The sequence below is a fragment of the Quercus robur genome, chromosome 2 (assembly GCF_932294415.1).
Source record: "Quercus robur chromosome 2, dhQueRobu3.1, whole genome shotgun sequence".
NCBI classification, from domain to species: domain Eukaryota; kingdom Viridiplantae; phylum Streptophyta; class Magnoliopsida; order Fagales; family Fagaceae; genus Quercus; species Quercus robur.
This window is the reverse complement of record NC_065535.1, coordinates 41,289,330-41,310,749: the sequence shown is the minus strand read 5'-3', so window position 1 is coordinate 41,310,749 and position 21,420 is coordinate 41,289,330. Positions and strand designations below refer to the sequence as shown.

Genomic DNA, 21,420 nt, shown 5'->3' with positions numbered 1-21,420 from the left:
CTATTTCTTGGACGTTCTAATTTCTGTTTTTATTTGTTGGGGGTGAACTAGTTTAACATGTATAACACTGACACACACACACACACACACTGTCATATTAGTGTACATTGCTGGAATTCTCCTTGACACTGTAAACCATACAATGCTATATGATTTTAAGGGTACCTAAGAGGCTCATTCTCTTCGAGTTTGGAAAATGCTGTTAGTCCCAAGTTAGCGGCCTGGGGAGAGCTTGAGTTCCGAAAGGCATTCCTAATCCTAAGTTACATCGGGAAGTAAGTTTTCCTTCCTTTTATTTATTTATTTGGCCTCCTGCATAATAAGCTCTGAATATTAAGCTGCATATTTGTTTTTTCTTTTTATATACAGAAACCAGCTCGAGCATGTTGACATATCTGCAGATGAAATTAGATCCTTAAAGCATTTAGGAATGGTACATTTTGAGGAAAGAGTTTGGAAGGCCTTGGGACAAAAGTACATCATCAACTATGAAGACCGACGAAGGGTGAATATTATGTTCTTATTGTTGTTGACCTGTCATGGTTACTGTGTCTTGGCTAATTTCTTAATCCTTGAGAAGTCCGCTAAAGATAGAGAATCTTGAAGTTCTTTGCTGTGTTTTCTTTTTGGTGGAAATAAGAGTTTTTGCTTATCTAAATCAGTAATGTCTGCTTGTGCATTCTTTATTCTCATCCATTTCTATTTTCTGGGTGATTCTTGAATGCATGCCCTCTTAGTATGTCCACACATAATTTATATGAATCTAGGACTCTTTGGTTGTGTGCTTTTTTATGTTCTAGATCAACTAATCAGGAAATTTCCAACAAAGCAGGAGAGAGAGAGAGTTATAACCCAAGATAATTTATAATTGTGTGATATTGTAGAGTTTGGAGAATAATTGTAATGAGTGGTGGTAGCAAGTTGCCCTGATTTAAAATTCCTTTCTCAGTGAGAATAAACCTAAGCATTTATCCAGTTACTGTGGTTAGGGCCATCTTGCCTATTACCATTAGCATTTTGTATGCAATCTTGTCAAATGTTTCTAAACTATAATGAGGTAATTCAGCTATTGAATATATTCAATTGACTTAGGAAAAAGAAAGGAATATTATCTTCTGCAATGTGGATAAATTTAAAACTAATTTTCAATTTAACCGTTGAGAGTTATGAGAGATAAAATGCTGTACAACTATGTTTTGGTGGCAGCCTCCCTTGTATCGACTCCAGCATTTGTCTAATTCACCTTTTCCTATTTTTGGTGTCTTGCAGACTCTTGATTGGGACATGAAAAAGACGCACATTTATCACTGTCATGTTTCTTTGGATGGGAAGTACAAGTTCAAGGTTTGTTGACCCCATCCTCTATATAGAGGGACATTCCCAAACACCTGCAGATGCATGTTCATGATGACATGAGTGATGTCTATTCTGAGGATAAGAGTTCTTTCAAATCTAATTAAACTCATGGAAGTGTAACTATTTTCAGGGCCCATATTTGCACAAAACAAAAACTCACCTACAAAGAGTTTTAGGAGATGAGAATGTTTTGGTTGTCAAGTTTGCTGAAGAGGTGGCAGACAGGAGACAACTGGATATTTCCTGGGATTCTTATTCCATGTACAATAAGATTGCAAGCGAAGGGATTGTTGTTGGTTTCTATCGCTATCGGTTTTTTGGTGAGCCTTTCTTTAATGCTGTTGGAGAGATGAACTTTTAAAATTTTGGTTTGTTTTTGTTTTATTGCAGTTACTTCTCATTGTTATTCCAACTGTACTATAGATCTGAAGGAGTCAAGTCAGGATGTGTCCTTGATACCTTTTCAATTTTGACTTTTTAAAAGATCTAGTGTAATTGATGTTTTCTTTATATTGATTAGTGTTTAAGGATGGAGGCAAAGAAGAAAAGAAAAAAGACCCAACTTCTTCATCTGTCAAGTGTTTTTTCATTCGTAAGGAGTCAATTGAAATGATTTATGAAGCAAGGTCTTTATTCATGCATGCACATCGATTGCCTAGTGTGGCCAATTATATGGCTAGGTATGTTGACAATCCAAAGAGTCTTTTGAGAGCCATATCTAAGAATTTTTCGTAATGATTTGAAAGTTACTTTTACTGTGAAGTCAGGTTTTCTCTTATCTTGTCCAAGACCACAAAGCTAGAAGTTGATTTAGCATCTGTTAATATCCAAAGAATTGAAGATGTACTTTGCACGGTATGATCTTAGAATTATCTTTTCAATGAAATTTCTTGTCCTCCATGAATCTGGTTAAATTCAAATTTTTTTCTTATCCATTTCTCTTCAATATGCATTTTTTCCCTTTTTCCTTTATGGGTAAACTGCAGGATCAAGAGGGTAAAGTTGTCTATGAAAAACCTGAGAAACCTCGTATACATACAGATGGAACTGGTTTCATATCTGAGGATTTAGCTTTGATTTGCGGTAATAATGTACACAGAGGAGAGCGCACAAGCGATGAAAATATTGCGGTTTGTGATTTTGGATGTGTTTCCTTTTAAGTAGACTACAGATTAAAATAATGAATTGAAAAGTTAGTTTCTTCGAACTGATCTCAGTCTGTTATGTTTCTGTTTCTGTGAGTTAAATGATCTGAACTCATGTCATGGCCGGACTGGATGTTTTGTATTTCATTGTCTTTTTATCTTATGTATTTTTTTATAAAACAAATATTTCGTTTAATCTTCTTTGTACATAACTTATCATTTGATTAATGGTCTCTTTAATAATGTCAGACAAATCCCAGTATTGTTGAACTTGAAAGTAATCTTTTGGCAATGCAACGGCAAGAGTCTAAAGCTCAAGAACCAGTATGTTGATCAAAAACTGGTGTTTCCTTCTCTTTTTGAGCCTTTATTAGTGTGTGTGTTTATTTGGAATTAGAATTCATTCCCATTTCAATTATTATTTGTTTTCCAGCCTTTGCTAATCCAGTTTCGTCTCTTTAACAATGGTTGTGCTGTTAAGGGAACCCTTTTGGTCAATAAAAAGGTACTTTCTTTTTCATACTCAATTGTCTATTTCCTTATCTTTATATCGCTTTGTTTATTCAAAATTGGTATTCCCATATTTTTTCTTATTTTATTCTCAAGCACCAAGTTAGGTAATGTGCATTGAATGAGCGTTGACTTCTTTCTTACTTGAAGAAAGATTTAATTCCAAAGGATCCAACTTTAACTGAAAACAATTATGCTCCTAACACCACAAATGCAGAAATATTGAGTCAGCATTGTTAGGGTAAATTAATTAACCCTAAACACACTTCCTGAGACTAACAAGAATGTAAATTTTTCCCCAAGCTAGTGCTGATGGATAGGGCTGCAAACCAGCCTAGCAAAGTTGAGTCTTAAAAGTTTAAGATTATTCATTTAATTTTATTTTGAACATGAGTCGAGTTTGAGCTCTTTACCAAGCTAAATTACATGTTCAAGCTTGGTTCATTTTTTTGTTGAACAACCATGACTAAAATATTTTGTTCATTAGCAAATCTATGTGAATAATTAACAACTAAATTATATTGAAATTATATAATTTGAGTTAATAAGATAGAATTATTTTTGTTATGAAAGTATAAAAATTAGGTTCATTTACTGTGTAGTGTTTACTATTAAAAATTATATATGCTTTTTACTACGAAATGGGCTATTTATATCATTAATAAATGACATAAATAATTTGATATCTTATGAAAACACAATCCAATATCGAATCTATGCGAATAATTAATAACTAAGTTATATTAAAATTATATTATTTGAGTTAATAAGGTAGAATGTTTTTTTTTGATAAGTAATGAGAATTCATTGATAATAAAAAAGATACACCCAAGCACACAGGGAGTATACATGGGGGAGCAAGTCAAGAACGAAAATTACAAAAATCAAGTAAATCCAAAATAGAAAAAGGATGGTTTCTCCACACAGAGAACCATTCAAGTAAGGTTCGGATGAAAAGAAGCTTGAGGTCAGGCATAGTACGCTCAGATTCTTCAAAGCATCTACTATTCCTCTCCTTCTAAATACACCACATCAAACAAAGAGGAACGACCTTCCAAATAACTCCATTGCGGAGGCGACCAAAGTGACCTTGCCAGCAAGCAAAGAGACCAACAACAGACGAGGGCATGATCCAACACACTCCAAATAAACCAAAAACCATATCCCATAACTCCGAAGCAACCGGGCAATGAAGGAAAAGATGGTCAACACTTTCACTACTACGCTTGCACATATAACACCAATCCAAAATGCAAACCTTTCTTTTCCTTAGATTGTCAATAGTCAAACATTTCCCCAAGGCTGCAGTCCAGACAAAAAAAGCCACTCTAGAGGGGATCTTCTGCTTCCAAATACTTTTCCAAGGGAAAATATGCTTACTATGGCCAACAAGAAGATGGTAGTATATACTAACCGTGAACCCCTTACTCTTACAAGGCAGCCAAAATCTCTTATCCTCCTCGATTCCCCTTACAGGAGTGCTATAAATGGAGTTGATGAAGCACCTGAAAGCTTCCAATTCACGATTATGCACCTCCCTACAAAACTGAATCTCCCAATGGAGGACTCCATTGGAGAATCTCATAAGATCCGCCACACTTGCCTCTTTGCTACAGCTAATCCTATATAAATCGGGATAGCGGACAGCGAGAGAGGAAGTCCCACACCAACGATCTAGCCAAAACTGCACTTTTGAACCATCTCCAATATCATACATAATAAACCGAGATAAAGAGTGCCACCCCCTGCTAATATTTTTCCACAAACTGACACCATAAGGACTAGAGGAAGAGCTAGAACACCAACCACCCCAATCACAACCATACTTTACCTCTATCACTTGACGCCAAAGAGCATCCCTTTCTTGCCCGAATCTCCAAAGCCATTTCCCTAAAAGAGCTATGTTGAAAGTTCTCAGGTTCCTAATCCCTAAACCACTTGAAGAAAGCGGGGTACACATCGTAGACCAATCAACCAAATGAAATTTGGGCTCATCTCCTAGGCCACCCCACAGAAAGTCCTGCTGAAGTCTAGCAATACGGTTGGCCACAGAGGCAGGAATAGGGAATAAAGAGAGAAAATAAGTAGTAGGAAGGTTAGAGAGCGTGCTTTTAATTAAAGTGACTCTACCTCCCTTAGATAAATATAATTTTTTCCCGCCTGCTAATTTTCTTTCCATCTTCTCAAGAATTGGATTCCAAATAGACTTGTCTTTGAATTTTGCCCCCAAAGGAAGACCCAAATATTTCATTGGGAGAGACCCTTGTTTGCAGCCTAAGATAGCCACCAAAAGATCCATGTTATGAACAGCCCCCACAGCCACCAGCTTAGACTTACCCAAATTGACCTTCAGACCAGACACAGCCTCAAACCAAATGAGCACCATACGGAGAATCAGCAGTTGATCAATATTAGCATCACAGAAAATTAGAGTATCATCAGCGAAAAGGAGATGAGAAACCATCAAAGATCTACCAGTAGAAGCACCTGCATTAAAACCTGACAAGCGACCTTCATGGACTGCCTTATCCAACATTCTACTGACAGCCTCCATAACCAGAACAAATAATAAGGGAGACAAAGGATCACCTTGCCGTAACCCCCTAGAACTTCCAAAGAACCCATGGGGAGTACCATTAATAAGGATAGAAAAACGAACAGTAGATAAACAAAAAGAGATCCATCGCCTCCACTTATCAGGAAAACCACAACGCTCAAGCAAGAGAGTAAGAAAACTCCAGTTCACATGATCGAAGGCTTTCTCAATGTCCAATTTACATAACAACCCTGTTTGACCAGACTTCAGTCTACTATCAAGACACTCATTAGCAATAAGAACAGAGTCGAGAATTTGCCTATTAAGAATAAAGGCATTTTGAGGAGCTGAGATGATCTCGCCTAAAACCAAGCGAAGACGAGAAGCCAAAACTTTGGCAAGAATTTTATAAACTCCCCCAACAAGGCTAATAGACCGAAAGTCTTTTATTTCCACAGCTGCGGCTTTTTTAGGAATGAGAGCAATGAAGGTTGCATTCAAGCTTTTTTCAAACTGGCCAGTGACATGGAAGTGATGGAACACCGCCATGATGTCTGTTTTGAGAATCCCCCAGCAAGGTAGAATGTCTTTTTGTTTATGAAAGTATAAAAATTAGGTTCATTTACTACAAAATGGACTATTTATATTATTGGCAAAAATAATTTGATATCTTATGAACTTATACAATCCAATATATATATTTATATATATCTCAAACTTGATACTCATGAGCTTGTGCACGAACATAGCTTGGTTTGTTCACAACCCATTTGATTGATGACGTTATCATTGGATTTTTATTGGAGCAAAATATTTTAATGGAGTGGAACATTTGACTTGGGACATTAGTGGAACATATTAGAAAATACTTCGACATGACTCTAATGTTGTTGGTTTTAGTTGAATTGTAAAATATGAAAATTATGGTTAAAAGAGAAGAAAGAGGAAGAGAAGTTAGAGAGACAGAGAAAAGAGAGAAAGGTTAGCACATATTTATTTTACTGCGATATGGCAAGATTACTAGAATACCCCTCGCTAATGTGTAATAACAACCTAATGGAAAAATAACAACAGTAACTCTAACAGTTATAACCATTTTTCAACTATGTGCCTCACTTCTGATGATATCTAATTTTAGATTACTTTGATTAAATATTATTTTTGGCTGCTATAGTGCTAGTGGAAATCACCTCTGACTTCTGTTTAATACTCGCATGATGAAAAGTTCTTATAATTCAGTATCATTCAACCTCCGACTTGCAGCTTTGTGTCTAATAATTATGTAAAATTTAGCAACTTATACTCTGATGTTAGTGTAATACATTATGCTCCTCGCTTCAGTGTAAAGAATTCTGGTTTTGGCTTTCATATCTAATATGTTCTGGTTATTAAATGTCCTAAATGACTGCAATGATTGGCTGGTGATGCTCTTTGTTATTTATTTATTTTTTTCTGACTGGTTTTTGATCTAGTTTCCTTTTTCTGCTTCTAATATTGCATACTTTGTTCATTTTCTATATTCAAATTTTGTAGCTTCCTCCTAGAACAATTCAAGTTCGACCTTCAATGATTAAAGTTGAGACAGATCCAAAACTTTCAAATATCAGAACGGTGAATTCATTGGAGATAGTGGGAACAAGGTTTTCATCATTTGACACTTCTATACTATTTTGAAGTTTTATGCTCTCTGTAGTTAATGTGTACTTGTTAATAAGTCATCACTTATATCTGATTTTTCAAAATGGCCTTTGTTTGAAACCATCAAATGTGCTACGGGTTCAAATGGGGAATAGGAAAATCATGTATAAGGGAGATTTAATTTCTGATAGTCTATCCTGATATTTATTGGTGAATTGTCTATGGTGTTGTAAGTTTACCTAGCAGGCTTGATGAAAAGTCAAGCTTTGCCTGGCAACAATATGAATCCATTCTTAAGTTTTCTTATAAAAAGAAAATAAAGTAAACAAATCAATTTAGAAGATCTTAAAAGTTCAAGAGAATCTTATTCATAGAAAGGTATTAAACCCCCTCGTAAAAAAGAAAAAGTAAAAAAGAGAAAGGCAGAAAGCTATTAAACCCTACACTAATTCTGGCCAAATGCAAAAACGTGTGGAATTTGTGTCCATCTTTATCTGTGGTAGTGAGATGGAACTTCCCTTGAGTTCCAAAAAATCTTTACAGGTCAAAAAAAGTTTTAAGGATAAACCTTGGAAGTTGCAATGACACGGAACACTACAACATTTCTTGAAAAATTAGGAGTCAACACAATAGGGATATGAAAATTAATTAATTAATATTTTTTTGGGTATATATTATAAATTTTTGGGCATAAGTAATTTTATTTTAGGTTTTAAAAATAAGTAACAACAATAAAATGTTTGAAAACATATCTAAATTAATTTAAAGGCAATAGTAGATTGATTAATAAAATAATGCTATTAAATAAAAAATGCTAGTAAGTATTCTTCATAATTTCATATTTTGTACATTATATCATTATCAATTAATTAATAATAACAAAAAAAAAAAAAAAAATCTCATAAACCATAGCTCAATAAAAAAAAAAAAAAAAACCTAATCAAAATCACTACTCAGTATATTTATTCGAAAGATTGAAAGAGAAACAAAAAATAAAACAGAAAAAAGAAAAGAAAAAAAGAAATGAAAAGACAGAAGATGCGAATAGAGACAGAGTGCAAAGAGGGATGGAGAGACTAACTGTGGTTGATGCAATCAGGATGGCTCTCCGATCTAAGCTTGGCAGTGGCAGGCATAGCCATAGGAGAGCAAGAGTGATGAAGCCATGGAAGCTTAATTTGCTATTACTTAACAAATTCACCTATTCAAGAATTATTTTATGGGGTTCACGTGTGAAGTCCAATTGAAGTGAAGGTCTTTTTTTTCTTTTTTAAGAAACAAAGGTACTGGGGTTTTGATGGTCTAAGTGCCGGTCTTTTACGGTTAAAAGAGTTTTTAATTTGGGTTTTTTAATTTAATTTTATTACTTATGATAAATTTTGTATGCAGGGTCAAATCTGTAATTTCTACAATTCTTGCGAATTAAGGGTATTTTGGTAATTTAGTTGAGTCTAGAATCTTCTAGGGTATTTTAAGTATCTTAGGTTTATTTTCTTTTGGGTCCAAGTTAAATATTTATTAGGTTTGCTTTACTAGTCAAACTAGTAATCCTAATCATTCTCCAAAAAAAAAAAAAAACTAGTAATCCTAATACTACTAGTACAAGTAAGAGTTATTGTTCTGTGTATTCAAAAAGGGAGAATGTCGATTGATAAAAATTGAGTGTTTTAAGCAATAGGCAAATTGTCCCTCGTTGATTCTTTCTTCTTATCTCCTCTTTCTAAAGTTACTGTTCACATGTATTGTTTATACAGCTACTGAACAGCTTGTATTTCTCTCTAATTCTTCTTCTTTCCTAATCCTAAACCCACCATAACTATACAGACAAATCCCTAATTTTTCCTACATCAATTTGGATATCACAGCTAAATCCTACTTAAATCCTAACACGAGATCTTTGCTAAAGTCTTATTCTGCAAACCTTCTGCCACTAAAAAAAATTTCTGCAAACCTTCTGCCACTAAAAAAAATTTATCATCTAGGATCATGTCGATGCTTGAAGAAATATGCTCTATGACAGAAACTTTGAAAAGGCTGGGAGATTTTATTTTTGTTAAATTCCTAATGGAATAGCAACACAGGAAGAACTTTATGGGTTAGACCAAAGTTCCTTGAATGATGATCTCGAAGAAGTAGATACCTCTCTTCTTTCAGTTATTAGGCATATTCGTGCTGCACCCAAGCCAGAGGAGGATTGGAAGCCTACTTTAATATTTAGGACCATAGTGTGTTGTGGGACTGAAGCTCAAATGATTATTATTGATGGTGGCAGTGACATAAATATTGTTTTTGCAGCTACTGTTGAGAGGTTGAAGCTACCAATGGAATTGCATCCGAGACCATACAAGGTAGCGTGATTGAGATGTTATCATGGTGAAAAGAACAATACATATAAATTTGTGTTCAATAATGCACAAATTGTGTTAAAGCCCATGAATGCAGAACAACTAGAACAACTAAAGCAAAAACAAGAGGTCAAGCCTAAGGAAGATATCAGTGCTCTTGCAATGGTAATCACAAAGGAGCAAGACAAACATAAAATTGATCATGGAAAAATCAAGATGAAGGAAGATTTTGATGTTACTATCATAGATAAATTCAATAAGGATTTCAAGTTGGATATTCCTTTAGTTATTGATTTCATCATTCCAAATGAATTTAATGATACGATCTTTTTGTTCCTGATGTGTCCAAAGGTGATTGAAGAGTAGGTGCAAGTTTCAAGTTTGAAGTTTCTTATACTTCAAGACTTTAAAACTTGAGGTCAAGTTTCTTCCAACCAGAGGAGAATGGTGAAGCCATGGAAGATTAATTTGCTAGTAGCCTCACCTATTCAAGAATTATTTTATGGGATCCATCGTGTGAAGTCCAATTGAAGTGAAGATCATGAGGTTTTGATGGTCTAAGTACGATTCTTTTAGGGATAAAACAGTTTTTAATTTGGGTTTTTATTTTATTAGTTATGGTCAATTTTATATTCAGGGGCAAATTCGTAATTTTTGCAATTACTGCGAACTAAGGGTGTTTTGGTAATTTAGTTGAGTTTAGAATCTTCTAGGGTATTCTAAATATCTTAGGTTTATTTTCTTTGGGTCCAAGTTAAGTATTTATTAGGTTTCTGTTTTAACTTTTAACCTTAAAAGACTTATACTTAGACCATCAAAATTCCATGACATTCAGTTCAATTGGACTTCACATGTGGACCCCATAAAATAATTCTTGAATAGGTGAATTTGCAAAGTAATAGCATATTAATCTTCCATGGCTTCATCATTTTCCTCTGGTTGGAAGAAACTCGACCTTGAGTTTTTAAGTGTTGAAGTATAAGGTCCTTCAAACTTGAAATTTGCACCAACTCTTCAATCACCTATGGAAGCATCAAGGACAAAGAATCTTTCTTTCCCATCGTATCATTAAATTCATTTGGAATGATGAAATCAATAACCAATGGAATATCCAATTTGAAATCCTTCTATTACATTTTTTCTGTTAACCCTATTCATTATCGTGTGATCAGTTGTCTTAAATGAAGTTTTATTTCAAACTTTGAGGTCTAGAGGAAACTTACCAAAAACTAAGGTTTCAATAAAACTATATGAAACTATAAGATTTTATTAAAACATTTTTAGTAACTTTAAGGTTTAAATAAAACATTTCGAAAATTTGAGGTTTAAATTAAACACACCCAAAATTCTAAGGTTTAAAAAGTAACGTGTTGTGAATGTGTCATGACCATCTCCGTGCTGTGTTCCAATCAAAGAATTGTTTTCTCTTTCCGGAAATGTGCTAGACATGGACATACACGTATTGGCGTGGTAAACGGCACATTTTATCGCTTGTCTGTGCTACAGAGGTATAAACTCTGTTGGCCCTATACCATGAGGCAGTGAAAGAAGATACACAGCCCTACAGATCTATTACATTTCCTGTTTTCCTGAAAAGTAAGATCCCTATGACCTTAAATTCTGCTGAAAATAGCAAAAACCTGGTGACAACCTTTTAACTGATGATAACAAAACCTGCTCTCCTCCTGCATTGTCATATCACATGTTTCTCTTTTCGATAGTAGAATTCCAAAACCGATAATTCTTAAGGGACACAATCAATTGCTATGATTTGTAGAATGCATATATTTGATGATTCATGTGTTGGACACTCGAGGACATGGCACCCAAGTCCCCCTATATTTGAACTTATTTTGAGACTAGTTATGAATTCACCTACAAAATGCCTGTAATTCTACAGGTATTAGGCATTCTTGTCAAGAAACTTGTACAAAGTTATTATTTTTCTATAACTTACAATCTTTGGCTATTTTCTAGGTAACAAACACTTAAGTCATGATTTGGTAATTGCATTGCCTGGTACTACATGTCTCTGTCAAAAAATTGATACTCCCGTTCATATATGCAACTCATGGTCATGGGCTAATCCTCATTGTGGCGAAGTGGTCATGCGAATGTAAAATATTCATTGAGAAACTGCAGCCTATGTTGGTGTGCAGAAATGCTAGTAGTGATGGCCAAGATTGTGATTTCTAGGCTAATTCATGCAAAAAGTTCCCTACTTAAATTTGACTTACCATTTCTTTTATTGTTAAAAAAAAGAAGTTCTTCTTTGGTGTGGTTGAGAATGTGACAGACTCATCATCCACTATATTGGTAAGTAGTGAGCTTATAATTGACATAATATCTCATCATATGATATTGTGACCACTGGTTTGCTTGTATTGCTGTTTGATGATATAAATTTCTCCTGAAAGAGAAACTTAGATACAATGAAAGTGCTGCTTTTCTGTTTTTAGTTTCTATCGTTTAAGTGGTGTAATTTTCAGTTCTACTCTGCCAGCAATCAGCCAAAGAAAACATATCTATCGAGAAATTTGATTGCACTTTTAAGCTATGGAGGTGTCCCAAAAGAATATTTCATGGATATACTTTCAAATGCTTTAAGTGATGCTCATGGAGTTCTCTCCAATAAGGGTGCTGCACTAAGAGGTAGTCTTCCTGTTAAAGGTTATAGCTTATGAGTAGCCATAATTTATCTTCTTTTTAAAAAATAGAATTTCTGGCCTTATTGGAAGCAAAATCTTACGTTTTGATTAGAATTCTGGAATTAATTTTAACATTTTTACTCACTTCTTATTAAATCTTTCTAAAAATAAATCTCATGCCAATACTTTTCTCTTCCATTTACTTGTAGTCCTTGAGTGATCTCCCCTTCAATTCTTTTTTGTTTATGCAGTTTCTGTTAACCATGGGGAGATGGATGATTTTAGTGTGGCAAGAATGATTTTATCCGGGATTCCTCTTGATGAATCATATTTGCAACATCGACTCTCTATACTGATGAAGGAGGAAAAGAAGAGCCTTAAAGGAGGAAAGCTTCATGTACCTGAATGTTACTATTTAATGGGGACTGTTGATCCCACTGGGCTACTTGAAAGTGATGAAGTTTGTGTTATTCTGTACGTATACTTGTTAGACGTTTTCCAGTTTCGTACATATTCAAAAACCATTCTGAGCTTTATGAAAAAAAGAAGCTATATTTACTAGTTAAAAAAAATCAATTAGCTATATTTCTTGATATTTTTAAATGTCTACTTTGTTATACTTACATCTGATTTTTAAACTTCACTACTAAGGCAACAACAACCAAAATTTACCATTAATAATAGAAATTACAACTACACGTAAACTTTCACAAAAAACTAACCCAAAGTTCCAATACATCAAAGGTGCCCTTACACTATCTCAGTAGGCAAAGCATAGTCTATACCTCTCTCACAAGACAGTTTTGCTTCTTAAATCTTACACACACATCAAAGCTACACCACCACTCCTTTTACAAGGAGTGACAGACCTCCTTACTTTTTTTCTTTTCAATGTGGGGCTATCACTTTTAATATAATTAGTGACCTCCCTATGATTCTTCTTGCCGATGTGGGATTCTAAAACTAATGAGGAATTCTCTAACCTTCTCCTACATGTGCTGGACTCAACTTTATTATTATTATTATTATTAGAGAAAAGTTAACGGATGTCCTAAGGACATTGGTTTAAGAAATATGTTTATAAACTTTTTATTGGAAAAGAAAAAAACAATTAATTTTTTTTTACGGCTTTTTATATTTCCCGTGAAAGTGGTGTCAAAAATTTCCTAAAATGGTTTATTAACAATTGCCCTAAGGGCACCTGTTAAAAGGACTCTTATTATTATTATTATTATGTGCAAATGAAACATTCTTTTGCATTTGAGTTAGGATAGTCTTGCATCTGTTCTTTTTTGTTCTTTTTTATAGGTTGCTACCTTAAGTTTAACTTTATACATATCTTTTAAATGATGTTTTGATTAGGCATGATTTCTTTAAGTTGAAAATTTAAATGCATTATAAAAAGGTCTAAAATGAATTTGAAAATATCAGTACAGTTGCAATTGTATAAGAACTGTAAAATTTTTTCAAAGCATCACAAGATAAATTACAATAATTTTGTATTCTATTGATAAAAGGTTTTAGAGATTGTCTATATCTTGATCATACTGTTATGTGGTATGCTACTGATACCTTACTCTTTTTCTTACTCAAAAGTATTGTAGTATCGAATATCAATAAGCTTTTTTGTTATATGTTGGGTTAATGACTTATTAATCAGACTTTGATTTGTGAAGATTTACACGAGTGGATTCATTTTCTATTTTCTTAATTATCATATGTTAATCTTTTCTTTTATAATCAATGCTTGACAATTTTAGTGGCAAGTAATTAGGCTCTTTTTGTACTTATTTAATTTTTTTTTCTTTGAACGATATATGTAGTGATAATGGACAAATTTCGGGGAAGGTATTAGTGTACCGGAATCCTGGTTTGCACTTTGGCGACATTCATGTTTTAAAGGCCACCTATGTGAAGGCCTTAGAATCTTTCATTGGAAATGCAAAGTTTGCCATATTCTTCCCTTGTAAAGGTCCACGGTCCTTGGGGGACGAAATAGCAGGGGGTGATTTTGATGGTGACATGTATTGGGTCTCAAGAAACCCTCAGGTTGGTATTTACATTTACTTTAGTTTAAGAGCATTTTTTTTCTTTTTATCTGAAAATTTCACTCCCTTGATAGTTGGTATAATCTCAGTTCTAAACGCTTGTCCTACACTCTTTTCAGTATATTAGTATAATGGTATCTATGGTTGCTTTACTTATCTTTTCAGTAATTTGCATTGAACATATGCATAGGGATTTGTCTTTTTCAGTGAACCTCATTCAATGCCAACGTTTGGGTCTGAACTTGTTAAATGCTACTCTTAAGTAGTGGATTCAGCTTGATATAGCACTCCTTAATTCTTCATTTGTTTCTCTTAGGTACCTGTTTGCATCTCACTCAATGATTTTCAATTGGTTCTTGAAAAAAATCTCATTAGACTCCGAATCACATATGCAGCGGATTAAGCAGATTATATCAACAAGTTACATAATTGCCAATCAAATAATTCAACTTAGTTATTAAACCACAGTAACCAATCACCAAATGAAAACAAGAATAATCAAAGTAGGTAAATGGCACATAGATTTTGGTGATAAAGTGGAAAACCTCTGAAAAACCTCTTTAATGTAAAAACCACTACTGGGATCTAATCCTGTTAGAAAATCCATTATAAAAGAAATAGTTAAAAATAGTCTACCCTCAAAACCCTTGAATCTAGACTCTATTGTAACCTTACAAAATGCCTTGTTTGCCTTCTAACTACAGTAGCCCATTCTTCCATATGGATCTTCTCCACATCTCGTCCACACCAAACAGAACTACAACACTCTTAAAAAATCCGTAGAAGATTTGCAGCAGTGAACTCACTAGAATCAAACTTTGAGGTTACAAAGAAGTCTCTTATTTACGCACTTTGGAATCGCAAGATGAGTGGGTACACATGATATTTCGGTTGGCTTAAGAGAGGAGGCTTCAAGATTTGAATCTATTAGCTCTGGTATGGCAGCCTTCCATTGGTCGATAAGTTGTGCATAGGGCTGGAAAACCCAGCCCACCTGGCCTGCCTGGACTGACATGGTGACCCGTGGTTGTCTCCGAGTGCATAGGCAGTCAAGTGGTGGGTCTTGGGTCTTGGGAACTCAGTTTTCGGTTTGAGTCTTGGGTTCCTGGATTCCTGGACCCGGCAAAACTGACCTAACCAATCCCTTGTCTCTCTCTCTGAGTCACAGACTGGGAGTTCCTTACTGACAGACAAACTGTTCCCTTTTCCATCTTAAACGCCATTGGAGTTATAGTAGTTGAGCTTGAGATCTGGCATCTCTCAACCTGTCGAGGTCAAGATCTGGCCACCAAAGTCTGGATCTGATCATGATGGTCAAGATCCTCGTCATCTGTTGTTGTTTCCCTTGTCTAGATATCCAATTAATAACCCGACAACTCCGACTGTGAAACCCAATAGCTTAATCAACTGATAACCCGCTGGTGCTTGGTTGGCATCAGTTGGCCTTCTCTCCAACCCGCTGCCATTGGGTTGAGTGATGGTTTCAGGGAAAACCTGAGCCCTTCTAACCTGTGAACATCCCTAGTCATGCAACATGTGATTTATATAGATGCACAAGGTAGGGGTAAACTTTTGCAAGAATCCCTCTTCTAGCAGAACCTGGATTATGTTTCTACTGTCTGCACAATCTCCATCAAGCGAAATTCGAGCAAGTATCTCGCAAATTTTTTGTCTTCTTTAAGGTTTTGGTCGTGTATATTTGATTTTTTTCTTAAGCAAAATTCTCAGCTTCAAATTTCTTCAGCAGTCTTTGTAGCTTCTTGAAACGATTTCAAGCTAACTTAATCACATCAATTGCAAACACTTTTAATTTTAGTTTTATATCAAGAAATTAACTTACATCTAAAACCTAGCAATTACATCTCAAACTTTTCATGGAAGCATTATTTGCTTACGTTGTGTGTTCATTACTCTGTCTCTTAGCCAATATTTACCATGCAATTACTTTGTAACTTGTGAATATGTTGTTTATTGACAGCTCAACTGTAAAACATTGGCTTGCCAATATTGTTGTCTTCAAAGTTTTTGACTTTAAGCATGAACAGTATAAAACAAGTAAATTCTGACTTTTGATGTCAACTATGTTGAATATTTTTACTTTTGACATCAATAGCATGTCCTGGGCTATCTGACGAAATAAAAGTTTACTTATCAAATCTTCATTAATTAACACGGTAAGAACATGATCTTTGATCTTATATAATATTTAAGTCTCCTTAACTGAAGATCATGGATCTTGTGAGCATATCATTTTGCACCAAATTGACATCTCAGTTTTGGTATCAATTTTAGAATTTAAGATACATGTTTATATTGGTTGATAGGTCTAATTTCAGGCTGTCTGGTGAAACTGAAAAATTGTTACTTTCAACACTTATTCAAGTGTCAAAATCTTTTAAGGAAAAAAAATGATACTGATATACACTGAATCATTTATGCGTTGAGTAAATAAAAAAATGGTAAATGATCGTTGGTTAGGTAAAGGTTAATATCTTGAAGAGAATGCTAAGATTTTGCCAAATCAACACCAAAGGTTCAAGCTTCTGTTTAGTACCTATTTCAATTTATAATTGACATTATTTAGATTCTTTCTACATTGACCATTTATTATTGAAATTAATTCAGCTATTGGAACATTTTAAAGTGAGTGAACCTTGGACACCATCTTATTCAGTGCATAAAGTGCCCAATAATGCTATCCCCCTTAAAAAGCCAACCGATTTTTCATCCATGGAACTTGAACAAGAGCTTTTTAAACTATTCCTGTCAACCAGGTTTCAGCCAAGGTATGTATTCTGTCTTGTACCTTTTATTTTTGTTTCAAATATGAAGGTTTATGCAGATGTCATTAAGCTTTACTATCTTGTGGCTACTATGTACCCCATATTTATTGATTATCATCCTAAATTCTACTTTTTTATTTTGTAATGAACAAGTATAGGTTGCGGAAAAATACTGTTTGAAATTTTTTTTATTTTTAAATTGATTACTCTTTTGAAGTTTCAACTTACTGTTGGATCTCTAAAAACTGCTGGGGTCAATTTTTAATGCTAAACATAAATCAGATAGAAGTCATATTGTAATGCCCCCAACCCAACCAAGAGGCTATACATGTGGCAACTGCCGTGCACTTTTAAAGGTTTCACTTAACAAGTGTGCAAGGCCTTCAAAAAGAGCATAACTAACCTCAAATAATCAGTAAGTAAAATCAAATCCAACTTCCATCGATAATTTAAATGCCATAGTCTCCAAAACATCAATGAAAATAAAGTCCAATCATTTGGAATTTGGTTCCAGGGTGCTTAATGTGGATTGTGTGGTTGGAACGTAATCGTTGATCTTTCGAGGACAAGGAGAAGACGTTGGATGAGTTAAAGGTTTTAAGCCAATGCAGTCTTTTGGAGTAGTCTTGCTGTTGGGGTTTTACTGATTGTTCTTCTCTCTCTGAGTTTATGTCTTCCCTCAGCTTAGTTTCTTGATTTCTCTCGTTTTGTTGTTCTGTGTGTTTCTTTTTTTTTCTTCTTGTTCATCATCATGAACATCTTGTACTGTTTTTATTTTTTATTTTTTATCATTAATATTAATTTTCTGTTTACCTATAAAAAAGAAGAAAATAAAGTCCAATCTCAAGTGCATAAAATACTAATGACAAGAAAATTCTAAGAACCAAAATCCATTCTTATTTCAAAATATTCCTATACTCCTCTCAGGAGCACACCCCAGTGGAAGCCCCATCGCTTGCTATTCCTTAAGATCCGAATCTGAAAGGGGGAAAAGGGGGGGAGTGAGTTTGACAACTCAATAAATAACCAAGTCCTAACAAGCTGGATCAACCTTTCTGGAAATCAACCTTTGTATAACCTTGTTAAAAACTCCAGCAGATGAACCACACTACAGATATGACATTTGGATCCAATGAAATTAACACCGGACTCTAAATAAATATAATAATCAACCATCTAGGAGATTCAGTCCTAACCCTTTTAATGCTTCATAGTAATACCCATTGAAAACTCATATCGTTTCACAATTGGCTAGTTACCCTACGCAAAATTCTGAAATTTCAGATATTTCTATATGGGTTTAAGATTTAGAGAAGAAAAAGGTTTCCTAGGGTTCTAACCTCTATAGAGTCATCAAGCTTTCTCTCCTTGAGTATCTTGAGTAGTTTCCTCTCTTAGATTGTCTTTGTCTATATATACTAGGGTTACAACCTTATTCTCTAAAAGCCCCCTTAAAATATTAAATATATGATATTGGCCCCTTAAAAAGATTTACTAATTTATCCAACTTATTAATTCTTAACAAGCGTGCAAGGCCTTCAAAAAGAGCATAAATATATAGTATTGGCCCCATAAATATGTTCTTTTCTTTCTATGATCAAGTTGAATGGTTTCCCATGGAGCATGGGCGCTTCATTTGGGGTGCCATACAAATGGTTCCTAGGTAAGGGTTAATAAGGGTTGATTTTTCAAAAATCACTGAGTTGCCGTGTTGTATCCGTACTTGTACCCGTGCTTCCTAGATGGTTTCCTCATTACCTCAAAAAAAAAAAAAAAAAAAATTGTGGTGGTAGTGGATAATCTGTCTTATTAGAGAACTGAGACCATGGTTCCTAGCATGGTGTTTTCTTCGAGTTGTTTCTTATGTAAAAAATATGGTATGCTGATATAAACTTTCCTTAATATGAGGTCATGATGCTTATATTCAAATTACTTTCTTCTGTTTACAGTTATGCTGTAGGTGTGGCAGCAGATAGCTGGTTGGCACTGATGGATCGGCTTCTTATTCTGGGAGATGATTGTACTGAAGAGAAAGTTCGTGTGAAAGCAAACATACTAAAATTAATTGATATATATTATGATGCTTTAGATGCACCCAAAAAGGGTGGACAAAAGGTTAGTTTTATATATTTTTTAAACATTTGACAGATATTCAAGGAGTCGTGACTATGCACCAGTTGCAATGTAGGTCTGTATGAATTTAGGCTGAATATCTAGTGATTGCCACTATTCATATCATGACCTTCTCAGGCTGAAGTTTTCAGAACTAACCACCTGGTTACATCTCCTTTTTGTAAACTTCAAAGATTGTTTTTACAGTAGATTGCATTGAGGCCATGTGGCAAATAGCACAGATGAGAATTATTTTCCTTAGATTCATCCATTTAAATAAAAGTGGACCAACAAGGACTTTAAACTTGTGAACCAGGATGTTCAGAATATGTCAATTGATCCAAGTAGTTTTGATTAACAAACTAGTAATTGAAGGTTTTTCTTTTGAAGTGATGCATATGTTGGATTGGGCTTCAGTCTTTAGATTTTTTACATCAGAATTAAGTGTCAAAAGGATTAATTTTTGCAACCACTAGGGAATTCTATTGCACCTCATTTATTCTTCTAATTGATCTGGGATTCCAAAATCAAAAAAGAAGTCTCTAAACTTCTGGTATTGTTTTGTCATGATAGTTGGCTTCTTTGATTTGCTTGATTTGTGCCAATTTACAAAAAACCAATGTGGTGATTATAGCCATATCTTCTACTTAAGTAATAGCATTTTTGACTTAATAGAATGCTGGCTTGTGCACACTCTGCCAGAGTAAATCCCCTGCTTGTCTAATGTGTCTGTATTGTCTTGAATTTTGAGGTCCAATGATGCCTGGAAAGAAAACTTTGTGTGAATATCGATGAATATGGGAAAAATTGAAGGCAACAATCTCATCAATAGGTGTTTGGTGGTTTAATGTGATGAAGGACACTTGAACATTGACAAAATCTGGAAGGGCTTTGTTGTTGTTTTATGATAGGATATTGTTGGGAGCCCTTAGTGGTTTTTAGAATTCTGTGTTAGTAGATACCCATGCCCACATTTATGTCTAGCTATTTTGTATTCTTGATTCTTGATCTCCCAAGTTGCCTTGTAGTGACTGATTCTATCTAGAAATTTGTAATTATTGTTGTTATTATTTGCAGATTGAAGTTCCAAGAGAATTGAAGGCTGAATTGTTTCCACATTACATGGAGAGGGATAATTCTTTCAATTCAACATCAATTTTGGGTTTAATTTATGATACGGTTAATAAATATCAAACAGAAGATCAGTCCATGAAAGGTGAGGATTCTTTTTTACAATTGCAGTCTTTTTTCCAATTAATTTTCCCCCATGGCAGCCCCTAGACTGTTTAATGAATAAGAAAAGATATGGTAAATCTAATGTTTTAAAGGACAGAAGATGGACTTCAGTGGCAAATTTTCTTCTTCAAATTATGTTCTGCAGTATTCTAATATTCTAATTAAAATGATAAAATTGTTTAGTTAGAAGTTTTGAACATCATATGGTGCTTAAACTTATGAAATTATTGAATTGGCTTTTGAAAGAAGTTAGTTTCTTTCTTTTCTTGTGCTATTCAGAGAGCATCATGTAACAAGAATTGTTATATGTTTTCTTTGCACCACTCAGAAGTTCGGAAACTTCCATGTTTTGATGTTGAAGTCCCTGAAGCCTGCATGGAAAAATGGAAGGAACACTATGAGCAGTATAGGCAGGACATGACCGCAGCCTTGCAGAATGGTTGTGAGGGGAAAAACGAGGCTGCTGATGAAGTCATAAAGAAGTATAAGATGGTGATGCTTTAGCTTATGCTTCTTAAATTCTAAAGTATTCACTCCAATGAAAAGTAATCTCCAGGTTGAAGAAACCCCTTTCCTTTTTATTGCTTTGCTGACTACTCATTTCATTGTAGATATTGTATGGTGCTACAGAATTTGAAGAGCGTAAAAGGGGGATCGATGAGGTTTACAATGAGGCTCTTGCAATATATCACGTCACTTATGATTATGCTAATCACCGAAGAGATGCCAAATATTGTTTCTTTGTTTGGAGGATTGCAAGTTCAGCCCTCCTAAACTTGTATGCCAAGAAACAAGATGAAAGGTCCTTTGTCTGTCTCAGATCTGTATTACGGGAGATATTTAATTAGTTGACGGAATATTGTACAGTTCATCATAAAGAAAATAACGTCTTCGAGTGTAACATATTATTTAAAAGAGGTAGAGACTAGAGAACATATGTATAGTATATTTTTTGGTACGTCGCCCAAAGAAAACTAGAACTGGTTAAAATTGTCTAGGTTCCACGTAGTGGAAATGACAAATGTATTATAAGTACATAATATGTTATATCTAGCTCCTCAAA

At 34.4% G+C, this 21,420-nt stretch overlaps 1 protein-coding gene across 2 annotated transcripts in view; it reads left to right on the top strand.

The window, feature by feature from the left end:
* The window catches only part of LOC126713714 (probable RNA-dependent RNA polymerase 5), a 36,637-nt gene extending 15,217 nt beyond the window's left edge, over positions 1 to 21,420 (top strand). For both annotated transcript variants that reach the window (XM_050413556.1, XM_050413557.1), the window contains 18 exons: positions 161 to 275; positions 370 to 505; positions 1,270 to 1,344; positions 1,487 to 1,676; positions 1,877 to 2,036; positions 2,124 to 2,211; positions 2,343 to 2,486; positions 2,751 to 2,825; positions 2,935 to 3,006; positions 7,081 to 7,187; positions 12,034 to 12,182; positions 12,430 to 12,652; positions 14,002 to 14,227; positions 16,852 to 17,012; positions 18,959 to 19,124; positions 20,199 to 20,337; positions 20,686 to 20,849; positions 20,969 to 21,420. In XM_050413556.1, coding sequence (XP_050269513.1) covers positions 161 to 275; positions 370 to 505; positions 1,270 to 1,344; positions 1,487 to 1,676; positions 1,877 to 2,036; positions 2,124 to 2,211; positions 2,343 to 2,486; positions 2,751 to 2,825; positions 2,935 to 3,006; positions 7,081 to 7,187; positions 12,034 to 12,182; positions 12,430 to 12,652; positions 14,002 to 14,227; positions 16,852 to 17,012; positions 18,959 to 19,124; positions 20,199 to 20,337; positions 20,686 to 20,849; positions 20,969 to 21,205 — 2,627 coding nt within the window. In that variant the 3' untranslated portion in view covers positions 21,206 to 21,420. The remainder of the gene's footprint in view (positions 1 to 160; positions 276 to 369; positions 506 to 1,269; positions 1,345 to 1,486; positions 1,677 to 1,876; positions 2,037 to 2,123; positions 2,212 to 2,342; positions 2,487 to 2,750; positions 2,826 to 2,934; positions 3,007 to 7,080; positions 7,188 to 12,033; positions 12,183 to 12,429; positions 12,653 to 14,001; positions 14,228 to 16,851; positions 17,013 to 18,958; positions 19,125 to 20,198; positions 20,338 to 20,685; positions 20,850 to 20,968) is intronic.